Source organism: Felis catus, chromosome B3, assembly GCF_018350175.1.
Source record: "Felis catus isolate Fca126 chromosome B3, F.catus_Fca126_mat1.0, whole genome shotgun sequence".
NCBI classification, from domain to species: Eukaryota; Metazoa; Chordata; class Mammalia; order Carnivora; family Felidae; genus Felis; species Felis catus.
This window is the reverse complement of record NC_058373.1, coordinates 48,991,272-49,005,180: the sequence shown is the minus strand read 5'-3', so window position 1 is coordinate 49,005,180 and position 13,909 is coordinate 48,991,272. Positions and strand designations below refer to the sequence as shown.

At 38.3% G+C, this 13,909-nt stretch overlaps 1 protein-coding gene across 5 annotated transcripts in view; it reads right to left on the bottom strand.

Annotated features, from left to right (window-relative positions):
• Window positions 1–13,909, bottom strand: part of DNAAF4 (dynein axonemal assembly factor 4) — a 76,153-nt gene that overhangs the window by 13,716 nt on the left and 48,528 nt on the right. For all 5 annotated transcript variants that reach the window (XM_023255329.2, XM_023255328.2, XM_045059282.1 and 2 more), the window contains one exon: window positions 12,437–12,546. In XM_023255329.2, coding sequence (XP_023111097.2) covers window positions 12,437–12,546 — 110 coding nt within the window. The remainder of the gene's footprint in view (window positions 1–12,436; window positions 12,547–13,909) is intronic.

Sequence of the window (13,909 nt, the reverse complement as noted above, 5' to 3'; positions counted from 1 at the left end):
CAAATAAACCCACCAGCAGTGCAGTGAAAACCCTGATTTGTTGAAGTCAATCAGAATTTATCTCAGGACTTGGTCACATGGGTAATACGGTCCACACTCCTAACCAAAATAAGGTCTCAGCCAATAAGGATAAAGAGAGGGCATATTTTGGCTGGATAACCTATAGTGTCTACTACAAGCTCCCCCTCCCCTTTTCAATTATGGCACAATATGCATAACATAAAATGTACCATTTTTAACCATTTTTAAATGTATAGTTTAGTGACATTAAGTACATTCACATTGTTGTGCAATCATCATCAATGTCCAAGTTTTTCATCTTCCAAAACTGAAACTCTGTACTCATTAAACATTAACACCCCATTACCTCCTACCTTTGACGACCACCGTTCTATTTTCTATCCTATGAATTTGACTGCTGTAGGTACCTCATATAAGTGCAATTATACAGTATTTTTCCTTTTGTAACTGGCTTGTTTTACTTAGCGTAATGTCTTCAAGGTTCATCCATGTTGTAACGTGTAACAAGAGTTTCTTCCCTTTAAGGCTACTGAGAATACACCATTCACAAAAATAAACTCAAAATGGATAAAGGACCTGAATGTGCGACAGGAAACCATCAAAACCCTAGAGGAGAAAGCAGGAAAAAAACCTCTCTGACCTCAGCCACAGCTATTTCCTACTTGACACATCCCCAAAGGCAAGGGAATTAAAAGCAAAAATGAACTATTGGGACCTCATGAAGATAAAAAAGCTTCTGCACTGCAAAGGAAACAATCAACAAAACTAAAAGGCAACCAACAGAATGGGAAACGATATTTGCAAATGACGTATCAGACAAAGGGCTAGTATCCAAAATCTATAAAGAGCTCACCAAACTCCACACCCGAAAAACAAATAATCCAGCGAAGAAATGTGCAGAAAACACAAATAGAACTTCTCTAAAGAAGACATCCAGATGTCCCACAGGCACATGAAAAGATGTTCAGAGTCGCTCCTCATCAGGGAAATACAAATCAAAACCACACTCAGACACCACCTCACGCCAGTCAGAGTGGCTAAAATGAGCAAGTCAGGAGACTACAGATGCTGGTGAGGATGTGGAGAAACGGGAAACCTCTTGCACTGTTGATGGGAATGCAAACTGGTGCAGCTGCTCTGGAAAACAGTGTGGAGTTTCCTCAAAAAATTAAAAATAGATCTACCCTATGACCCAGCAATAGCACTGCTAGGAATTTACCCAAGGATACAGGAGTGCTGATGCATAGGGGCACTTGTACCCCAATGTTTATAACAGCACTTTCAACAATAGCCAAATTATGTAAAGAGCCTAAATGTCCATTAACTGATGAATGGATAAAGAAGTTGTGGTTTATATATACAATGGAATACTACTTGACAATGAGAAAGAATGAAATATGGCCTTTTGTAGCAATGTGGATGGAACTGGAGAGTGTGATGCTAAGTGAAATAAATCATGCAGAGAAAGAGAGATACCATATGTTTTCACTCTTTTGTGGATCCTGAGAAACTAAACAGAAGACCATGGGGGAGGGGAAGGAAAAAAAAAGGTTAGAGAGGGAGGGAGGCAAAACATAAGAGACTCTAAAAAACTGAGAACAAACTGAGGCTTGAGGGGGGGTGGGAGGGAGAGGAGGGTAGGTGATTGGTATTGAGGAGGGCACCTGTTGGGATGAGCACTGGGTGTTGTATGGAAACCAATTTGACAATAAATTTCATATTAAAAAAAAGAATATTCTGTTGTATGGATATACCACATTTTGTTTACCAAAATATCCATCAATGGGCACTTGGGTTGCTTCTACCTTCTGGCTATTGTGAATAATGCTACTATGAACATGAGTGTACAAATATCTGTTTGTTTCCCTGCTTTCAATTCTTTTCTGTATATACCCTAAAGTGAAATTGCCGGATCATATGGTAATTCTATTTTTAATTTTTTGAGGAGGCTCCATACTGTGTACAATTTATATTCCCACCAACAATGTTCAAGTTTTCTAATTTCTCCACATCCTCACAAACACTTGTTATTTTTTGGGTTATTTTGTTATTTTGATAATACCCAGTGTAATCTATGTAAATTAGTATCCCACTGTGACTCTGATTTGCATTTTCTAAATAATTAGTGACATCTTTTCATGCACTTTTGCCTTTGGAAATCCTCTTTGGAGAAAAGTCTATTCAAGTTCTTTGCCTAATATATATATATATATATAGATAGGTAGATATAGATATTTATATATTATATTTATATATTTATATATATATTTATATATATATAATTTATATATGTATATATAAATTTATATATTTATCATTTATATATATATTTATTTATTTTCTTTGCCTACTTTTTAAAAGATTGTTTCGTTTTTAAACTGTTGAGTTGCAGAAGTTCTTTAAATATAGTCTGGATATTAACCCTTTATCAGATACATGATTTGCAAATATTGTCTCCATTCCATGGGCTGTCTTTTCATTCTGTTAATGGTGCCCGTCATGTACAAGTTTTTAATTTTGATGCATTTCCACTTACTTGCCTTTTGTTGTCTGTGCTTTTGATGTCACATCCAAGAAATATTGCCAAATCCAATGTCATAAAGTACTCTGTGTTTTAGTCTAAGAAATTCATTGTTTTAGCTCTTCTGTTTAGATCTTTTATCTCTTTTGAGTTAATTTTTGTATAAGGTGTTAGGTAAGGGCCCAACTTCATTCTTTTGCATATGAATTTCCAATTTTCCCACCACCATGTGTTGAAAAGACTGTCCTTTCTCCACTGAATAACTATTGAAAATCATTTGATCATAGAAGGGAGAGCTATTTCTGGACTATCTATTCCATTGGTCTGTATAACTGTACAAATCTTATATTAACCTATACATTTGAAGAACAATTCCATTTTTCATCTTTAACATAAGTTTATAGTTTTATAGTATAAAAGTTTTATCAGAAAAATTTTTCCAGGTTTGAAGGGAAGAAGAGTTTAAAATGAAAATTATTTTTAAACTATTTTTAACATTTATTTTTGAGAGACAGAGAAAGAGCATGAGCAGGGGAGAGGAAGAGAGGGAGACACAGAATCTAAAGCAGGCTCCAGGCTCTGGGCTATCAGCACAGAGCGTGATGTGGGGCTTGAAACCACGAACCGTGAGATCATGACCTGAGCTGAAGTCGGACGCTTAACTGACAGAACCACCCCAGCGCCCCTACAATGAGTGTTATTAAAAGAACCATTGTAGGAGGCATAATAGCAAGAAATATAAAGTATTAAAATATTTTTAAAGTTTACATATACATATTAAAATATAAATCCAAATGAACATTACTTTTTTTTAACTTTAATGTCACTACAAAAATCCAAAAATCTGCCGTATGGCTTTCAGAATGATTTTGAACTTGGAAACAGCCAAATTTCAAAAGGAAAGGGAAAAAATTAAACCTGTATCCAAAGGGCAGTAACCTTTGAACAATTTAAGCAGAGAAGTTAATAACCATGAAGTCTTCATTGATGCTCGAAATAAGGCAATGCCAGTGAAAAGAATTATGCAAAAGTACTCATTAATTCAACACATACCGAGTGCTTATTATACTGAATGTACAGTGAGAATAAAAGAGACATGAACAATTGCAAACAATCCTGTCATTTTTATTTTATTATTATTATTATTTTTTAAAAATTTTTTAATGTTTTTATTTATTTTTGAGACAGAGAGAGACAGAGCATGAGCAGGGGAGAGGCGGAGAAAGAGAGGGAGACACAGAATCTGAAGCAGGCTCCAGGCTCTGAGCTGTCAGCACAGAGCCTGACGTGGGGCTCGAACTCATGGAGTGTGAGATCATGACCTGAGCCGAAGTCAGACGCTCAACCGACTGAGCCACCCAGATGCCCCAAATCCTGTCATTTTTAATGTTTATTTATTTTTGAGAGACAGAGAGACAGAGTGAGGGAGGAAGGGGCAGAGAGAGAAGGAGACAGAATTTGAAGTAGGTTCCAGGTTCTGGGCTGTCAGCATAGAGCCCAACATGGGGCTTGAACCCACGAAGTGTGAGATCATGACCTAAGCCAAAGTTGATGCTTAACCGACTGAGCCACCCAGAAGCTCCAACAATCCTGTCATTTTTATGATGACTGACGGGTATGCCTTTGTAAAGAAAGAAACATTCTGATTAGCAATAGCCAAAAGGGCCCAAGATTTTGTGCAAGACTGGGAGAAGCAACCAGAGGCAGGAATGATAAGAAAGAAGTGATGTAGAGAGAAGTAAAGAAAAGGGCCGAAGAGAGCTAGGAGAAATCAGAAGTAGTGGGGCTTAGCAACAGCAATAGGGCCAGGAGCAACACATATTCCAACAGAAGACAGAACAGAACGGCTCTGTTTTGTGGGCAATAGGAACTGTAACAGCCACCTGCCCCTGAACAGACTTCAAAAATTGTTGTCTCTTTCAGCATCTTATCTTTCAGCATAGAAAACATTCTTGGGTATCTCTAGAGCTTCTAAAGCTGAGTATCAGTATGCCTTTGTGAAGGCACGTCAGCCACTACAATTTAGCACTCAGGATGGAAACAGGAAAAGGAAACTACATATTAAACAAAATGACAAGTTAGGCCATAACAGGTAGTGTATTGCAATAGAATATTACAGGCTATAAAATGCATACAAACAAGCAAATGAACAAAATGATAATTACATCAAAGAAGTGATCTTAGAATAAATATGGATTCTAAACTTCTGTAAGTCAGGCAAAAGGTAGAAGTATAAGAAAACCGTCTTATCTCCAGAAACATAGTTTTTAAAATGCAGAAGAGGGGTGCTTGGGTGCCTCAGTTGGTTAAGCATCCAACTTCAGCTTAGGTCATGATCTCAGTTTGTGGGTTCAAGCACCTATGTTGGGCTCTGTGCTGACAGCTCAGAGCCTGGAGCCTGCTTCAGATTCTGTGTCTCCCTCTTCCCAGCTCCCACTCTCTCTCTCTCTTTCAAAAATAAATAAACATTAAAAAAATTGTTTTAATAAATAAAATGCAGGAGAGCAAGGCATAATTGGCAGATCTGTCCTGAAAGTAGGCAGGTGCAAAGGACTGTTGGAAGATGACTCTTCATGGGAATTTTATGTTCGTGCATATCTTATGTCAGATGCACAGACGGCTTTTATTTGGGACAATATTTTCAAAGATGTGCATATATAGCACATAGCCTTGGAAAATATAGTGTCTCCCTCTGGGGCAAAGAGCAGATTTAACTGCTGTTCAGTATGAAAAAAAGATAGTATCTCCTTGTGGGTCAAAGCCTGGACATATTTGCTTATAATCCTCTCATGAAAAATTGTGTTCTTTAAGCATGGTGTTCTCAGCTGTGGTTCAAACCTAGGCCTGCCTATGCATTAGCCTTGTGGGACTTGAGGCGCAAAGGGAACCAATATGAAGGTCACACTGATTGCTGTGCCTTGAATAACATTCCTTTGTCTCTGACCCATGAGTCTCATGTCTTCTCCTGGTATCCATGAAACTGTGATAGGCTAAACCTTCACAGTTCTTGCTGGGGCATGGACCCAAACCTAAGTATGTGGAAGAAATTCAGTTTGGCAAGTAGAATTATATACTGTGTTGGAAGAAGATGGTCAATAATCAGCATCAAAAAGTCCAACATGAAGTAAAAGACATCCAGCAAGGCAGATTGAATCCAGACACAGAACATACGCAAACAATAAGGATACGGAAATACAGACTGGCAGACTAGGTTAGTCTGTTAGCAGATAGTGGGCTCCTACAAACAAAGTTGGGGCCCAGAGTAGAATTAGCCCGGTGGCAAAAGGGAAAGCAAAAACAAAGGACATCTTCAATCTTAAAAGGAATGGGGTACTAGGCAGGCGACAAAATCTGACATGACACTTAGGCCAAGAGAATAAAAAGAAAATTCAGACCCAAGAACCAGGGTAGACAATGCTTTTATGTAATAATAGCAATACAATGCTGGATTGTAGCGTAACATATCCTTGATTCTCTCCTATCTAACATTAGACTTGGCTGTAGAGAGTAAGGTATGCAGATGGGATTCAAGTGACCCTAGCATGGGGAAAGAAGGTATGTAAGTCTAAAGTTAAGACAGGGTCCAAAAGAACTTACACTAAAAGTCAAGCACAGAGTAATGTCCTTGAGACAGAACAATGGTCCATTTACAGTCCATTTACTTCATGTGATTACAAGTGTCTAGAAGGACAGCTATTAAATTTATTTACAGATTCTGAGTCATGTAAGGCTGTTAAATAACATCATACATACCATGCATATACCTATATTAGAGCATCTAGACTCTGTTTTATGAGATGTTCTCAGTGAAAAGCTATCTGGTACATAACGTTAATTGGAAAAGGTAAAATGCTTTCACAAGCAAGTAAAATTACCTAAGCTTATGTATTTTCCCAAAAGGTAGAGATATGGCATTTAAAACTAAGATACAGTAGTGGGAAGCTAGGCAAAAAAACATGAAAACAATCTGTGGCTTTTTCTAAGAAAAAGCTATTGGTTTTTGAAAGGCTTGTCCACCTCTACCCTTTTGTGAAGCAAGTGTCCCATGAGTTTTAGCACAGTAAGAACAGTTTTGTCCTGTGTAAATATAGAAGGCTATCATGAAACAAAGCCTCTGGAGATGAAGGTATTTCATCCTTTGGCTTAAAGTCAACTAACCGCTTCTGAATCAGTTCTATCATGTCTATTTCTATCTTTTGTATTGCATTACATTGCTAGTGAGGATATTCTTCTAACAAGTCTTACCTTTCCTTTTATCTATTTGTACTTGGCATTTTGATTAACTGTACTTTGTTTCTCTGGGTGTTATTAGCTACTAAGTTTTCTTCCATCTCTCCTCATTCTCGGCTCTCTTCCTCTCCTCTTGTTTTGCTTCTCTTTCTTTTCCTACCTAATTGGAGGTAGTAAGGCAAAGTGGTACAAAAACAAGAGACTAAAAGTAACTATAATCTACCAGTCATGCCCAACTGCTGCAAAGTATACTTTTGCACTAGGTTGCTGCCAATTTGTTGCTTTTGCCAGCAATTTTATTTCAATATTTTACTTTTAAAATTTTTTATTTAATTTAAAAATTTTTTGAAACATTTTAATTTTATTTTTTGAGAGACAGAGAGAGAGAAGAGCACAAGCAGGGGATGGGCAGAGACAGAGGGAGACACAGCAGGTTCCAGGCTCTGAGCTATCAGCACAGAGCCTGACACGGGGCTCAAACCCAAAATGCATGATCATGACCTGAGCTGAAGTTGGACGCTCAACCAACTGAGCCACCCAGGCACCCCTAATTTTTTATTTTAACTTAATTCACACACACACACACACACACACACACACACACACACACACACACACGTGTGTGTGTGTGTGTGCATCAGTCAAAATTCTAACCCTGGCTCAACGATCTCATCTGTCCTTTCTACTCTTAAACCCAAATCACATCTTAAGGGTATCAGAGGAAGACCAAACCAACACTCCTAGGACCTTTAGCCAGTCACAGCATCACAACACCTATACCAAAGACCTGTCTCACTGTGTCAATCAACCCTGTTATCTTTGAGCACTGATGTAAAAGCACACTTTTCCCCTGTCTTCGTGTTGCCGTTCTTTCCTACTCCCATCCCCCTCTACTCCTTTGCACTTTTTTTTTTTTAATTTTTTGTTCTAATGTTTATTTCTGAGAGAGAGAGAGAGAGTGTGTGTGTGTGCCTGAGCAGGGGACAGGCAGAAGGAAAGGGAGACACAGAATCCAAAGCAGGCCCCAGGCTGTCAGCACAGAGCCAGATGCGGGGCTCAAACTCACAAACCGTGAGATCATGACCTGAGCCAAAGTAAGCCGTTTAGCCGACAGAGCCACCCAGGCACCCTTGCAATTTTTTTGTTGTTGTTGTTAAAGCAATCTCTACGTTCAAAGTGGGGCTGGAACTCGAGACCCCAGATCACGAGTTACACGCTCTACCGAACAAGCCAGCCAGGTGCCCCTCCTTTGCACTTTCTTATTCCGGGTTTTGCCATAACTGACTCCACCTCTCATTCCTTTCCTATACCCTTAACTTTTCTTAAAAATCCCGTCTAAAATAAACTTGGCTCTGTCCTCAGGGCAATGCTAATCTCTACCACCCTCTCCACTGCGTCCCTTCCTGAGTCCCCACATCAGGGGTTAGGACTGTAGAAACTGGCATTCTTCAGACTCTCTTCTGCTAGATATAAGATCAAACTCTCTCTTTATACACAAGTCATTATCCTTTGAGATTCCTGACATCTTTCCCCCTACAGCCTTCTAGTCACTGTCATCTCCTGTCTTTTTAAAAGTCACTATTCTCCTGGGACACCTGGCTGGCTCAGTTGTTAGAAGGGTTCAACTCTTGATCTCAAGGTCATGAGTTCGAATCCTATGTTGGGTGTGGAGCCTACTTTAAGAGAAAGACAGAAAAGTTAAAATCACTCTTCTCATATTCATTAAGGCCTTTGAAACTGGTTCCCAGCATCTGTCTCTATCCCGACTTCTCCCATGATTCCAGAAGATTCCAAAATCAAGAGTCAGATGCTTAACCAACTGAGCCACTGAGTTGCCTGGCATCTCTTCCTGTGTAACCCAACTTGGACTTTGTGGCTAAATACCTGAGTTATTTTCCTTTTTCTTTTAAAAAAAAATTTTTTTTAACATTTATTCATTGTCTGAGAGACAGAATCCAAAGCAAGCTCCAGGCTCTGAACTGACAGCACAGAGCCCAACAGGGGGCTTGAACTCACGAACTGTGAGATCATGACCTGGGCTGAAGTCGGATGCTTAACTGACTGAGCCACCCAAGTGCCCCAACTGAGCTATTTTTCTATGAGCAATCTGGTCCCTTGCACTACTAGTCTTTTACTGTACTTGTCAGTTAAAATTCCTACTCTGGCCCAAGATCTATTCTTAAATCCGAAAGAAGACTAAACCCTAAAGGAGATAAATCACACAGCTGTACTGACATCTCTATGAATTCATGTTCTCAACCTGGCAGAGCCAACAGTATTCACTCATCAATTTCCCTTATCTAGATATATACTTGTCTCCACTATTCTTCCCTCCAATCTCAGAAAATGAAGTATCTCTGTCTATTCCAAGTCAATCCATCAACATTTTCTAGAGCAAAGTAATCAATCCAACAGGACAGCCCACTCAGCTTTGCCCATTTTAGCATTCTCAGGCTGCAAGGAGGAACAATTCATAGCCAAACCAAACTCTGTCTTCACTAAGGCTAACCAATTGGATAAAAAGGACAAAATCAAGACAATCCATCCAATTCTTGGCTTTGACCCAATTTTCTCCACTCTGCTCAGGAGGATTTCAATCATCTCTTCTTTCTCTTGTCTCCAAATCTATTCAAATCTTTTATATTCTTAAAGAAACAAAACAAAAACCGTTTCAACCTTCTGCTCCATTGGCTTCTGGGAATATTTTTGTGTACTCCTTCCTTTTGCCAGACCTTCAAATGTTGGTAGGTCACAGAGTGTTATCCTCAGGCCACTACTCTCCAGGTCTACACACTCTTTGTGGATATCTCAGACACTTTTATAAATTTAACTACAATATAAATGTTGATAAGCTCCAAATCTATTTCTACAGTACTGGCTTCTCCTCTGAGTTTCAAACTTGCTGGACAGTGTCACCCAGAATGGCCCAGAGACATCTCAAACTCAATATATTAAAAACTGAACTTACCTGCATTCTCTCCTGATGAACCTCTCATCTAGTATTCCCTAATTTAGCTGGTGACAGCACGCAATCAATCATTCAAACTAGAAACTGAGAACTCCTTCTTACTCCCTCCAAATCGATCAAGAGGTTCTGCCTATTTTATCTCATTATTTCTCAATTTGCCCTCCTCTTCACCCCTACAACACCACCTACCACAAGGCCAGTTCAAGGTCTTTGCTGTGTTTTCTGCAACACATTTTTTCCCCTCTCCTTACAGAATAAAATCTAAAAAAAAATCTAAAAAAACAAAAAACAAAAAAACACACCTAGACTCTTAAATATAGTGAACAGACTAGTAGTTGCCAGATGGGAGGTGGATGGGGGGATGGGTAAAATAGATGAAGGGGATTAAGAGTAACTTATCATGATGAGCACTGAGTGATGTATAGAAATGCTGAATCATTACATTTTATACCTGAAACTAATATAACACCAAATGGTAATTATACTTGAATTAAAAAATAAATTTAAGGGGCGCCTGGGTGGCGCAGTCGGTTAAGCGTCCGACTTCAGCCAGGTCACGATCTCGCGGTCCGTGAGTTCGAGCCCCGCGTCGGGCTCTGGGCTGATGGCTCAGAGCCTGGAGCCTGTTTCCGATTCTGTGTCTCCCTCTCTCTCTGCCCCTCCCCCGTTCATGCTCTGTCTCTCTCTGTCCCAAAAATAAATAAACGTTGAAAAACAAATTTAAAAAAATAAATAAATAAAATAAATTTAAAAAAAGAATTTTAACCAAACACACAAGGCCCCTGATGATTTTTCTAGGTTAATTTGTCATTACTCCTAGCCTCAAATTTTATGTTTTAGCAAAAAATAAACCACACATAGTTCCTGACCCATATATCACACCATTTCTTGTCTCTTGAGCTTTTGTTCATATTTTCTCCAATACTTGAAATGAATGCCTTTATTTCCCTTTCTCTTAAAACTTCTACTTATCACTGAGGATCTCAGGTGCTACATTTGCTATGAAGCTTTTTCTGAACATACCTTCCTTCCTTTAGGGGTAAATGTCCCTCTTATGTACTCTCATTTTACTTTGTTCTTTTCTATGTATTGTACTTCTCACAAAGTATTATAAGTATTTGTATAAGTATGTCTCCTGCACTGATCTTTGTAGCTCAGAGGCTAGTTGGTAAATAGCAAACAATTAATAGATGTTTATTTAATGGTTGAATAAATGGAGAGGAAGGGAGGCAGGGAAGGGGAGAAAGAGGAGGAAGGATCATGTAAGACTTTAATGTTGGAAGTAAAAGAAACCAACTTGTCAGCCCCAGGCCTCTGACCTTCAGAAAAACTGTCACTTCAGTTCAACTCCACATATTAATCCCTGGTGGTGTAACAGGCAAAAAGACCATGAAAAAATAAGAAAAGGAAAATACAGATGCAGACATTGTGGTAGACAGATAATGGAGACGACCCTACCAAAAGATGTCCATATCCTAATCCTCAGAATCTGTGACTTTGTCACCTAACATGGCAGGAAGGATTCCACAGACTGGCCTAAATTAAGGTCTTGAGGTGGGAGATAATTCAGGATTAAGCAAAGGATACTAATGTAATCACAAGGATCCTTATAAAAGAAAGAGGGAAGCAGGAAAGTCAGAGTGAGAGAAGGAGATAGGATTATGGAAGGAGAGGTTGGAGTGATGCAATTGCTGGCTGGAGGCCACAAGCCAAGGAATGCAGGCAACCTATAAACTGGAAAACGAAAGCAAATAGATTCTTCCCTATAGGCTCTAGAAGAAACACAGATGATACCTTGATTTTAGCCCAGTGAAACCCATTTTGAACTTCTGATTTCCAAAACTGTAAGATAATAAATTTGTGTTGTTTTAAGCCACTAAGTTCATGATAGTTTATTATGGCAACAATAAAAAAATAAAAGTCTATGTCATGAAATACAGTAAGTAATATCTACAACTGCCTCAAAAAATGAAATCAAATTGCCATTCATAATGTATCAGATTGTACTGTTTTTGATAACTGTATAAAAATATTCACACATGGGGCGCCTCAGTGGTTCAGTCAGTAAGGCATCTGACTCTTGATTTCAGCTCAGGTCATGATCTCATGGTTGTGAGATTGAGTCCCAAATTGGGCTCCATTCTGATCATGCAGAGTCTGCTTGAGATTCTCTCTCTCCCTCTCTCTCTGTCCCTCCCCCCCACTTGTGCGCTTGCGCGCGCTCTCTCTCTCTCTCAAAATAAATAAAAAAACATTTTAAAAAATATTCACACAGAGAGCAACATATAAATAAATAAAAGGATTTCATGGATATAAAATGAAAATTTGTAAGATAAATTTGGTAATCTTTTAAAGATGGAGATGAATAATCAAAGAAGCTATAGTTTCTGAAAAACACATTTCTAGGAAGGGCTTATGTTAAATATAAGTGATTTTAAAAGGGATTTTAATAAGTGATATGTTTCATTTCTATGACATTTAAATGCAAAATCAAATAAAAATAAGAGCATTATTTGTTATACAATCTGACTTTTTAAATATGGAGGCACTGCCTATCTAATTGGCTTATTTGGATTATCTTTCCCCAACAACATACACACATAAGCACATATGTCAAGATACCTAGAAAATGTAGTTAGTACTACGGTCTACCTAAATTTATTATAAATCTCATAGCCAGAGTCCAAACAACATACTTTCCTTTGTCCTTCAGCCATTCTGGATTCTTTTCTTCTTCTTTTAAATCAGAAAGTTCAGGAATATCAGTATTCAATGCTCTCCGTGCTTCCGCTTGTTTGTGCAACCACTGAAATCAGAGAAGTCTAATGAAGGACACAAAAATCTATTTTTATTAACAGCTACTTTGACATTTGCCAGCTTCTATATAAAATGGAAATACTATTTGTTATGGACTGAATATTTGTGACCCCCAAAATTCGTATGTTGAAGCCCTAATCCCCAGTGTGATGGTATTTGGAAGTAGGACTTTTGGAGGTAATCAAGTTTAGATGAGGTCATGAGAATGGGGCCCGCATGATGGGATTAGTGTCCTTATAAGAAGAGGAAGAGACCAGAACACAGCTCTCCTCCCACTACTCCCTGTACCCTGATCTTGGACTTTCCAGCCTCCAGAACTTTGAGAAATAAATGTCTGTTGTTTAAGACACTCAGTCTAGGGTATTTTGTTACAGCAGCCTGAGTAGACTACTATACTATTTGATAATGCTGATTTTTTTAAACTTTCAGTTTTTATCCTTTTTTGTTTAACATTACCAGATAGTTAAGACCAAACATACAAAAATTTCTAGTCCAAATTTCATACAAATGGGAGTTTGTGGGAGTTCATGGGATTATTATTTTATTTTTCTTATCTATAACACATTTGTTTTTCTATATTGAAAAATACATAAAAGACTTTTATTTTTTCTTTTTTAAAAAAATTGTTTAATGTTTATTTTTGACAGAGAGAGAGAGACAGACAGAGCATGAGTGGGGGAGGGGCAAAGAGAGAGGGAGACACAGAATCTGAAACAGGCACCAGGCTCCGAGCTGTCAGCACAGAGTCTGACAGGGGGCTTGAACTCATGGACAGCGAGATTATGACCTGGGCCAAAGTCGGACGCTCAACCAGCTGAGCCACCCAGGTGCCCCATAAATGACTTTTAAATAATTATACTTTTATAATTCTAGAAATAACTTTATAAATAATAAAATTTAGAATTTATTGTTTAATAAGAAAATAGTTAATATTTATAAACTGTCATTATGTCTTAAGGATCTTCAATCATTTCCACAAGTTTTGAATTTGAGAGGCAACACTTAACACCTTGTAGTAAAAAATAATGCAGTTCTTAGAGTCTATATACCTAAAGATAAAACATTCAAAATGCCAGGGCCCAGGTATTTATAAATGAATGAGAGATATTCTAGAATGTCACATTAGAAATACCTAACGTTAATAATGAGTAATTGTTGTATTAACAATAAATGTCCAAATCCATTACCAAAACACAAGTTTACAAATCTAATATAGAAAGTGATGTATGGGGCGTATGGGTGGCTCAGTTGGTTAAGCTTCCAACTTCAGCTCAGGTCATGATCTTGTGGTCCGTCAGTTCAAGCCCCATGTTGGGCACTGTGCTGACAGATCAGAGTCTGGAGCCTGCTTC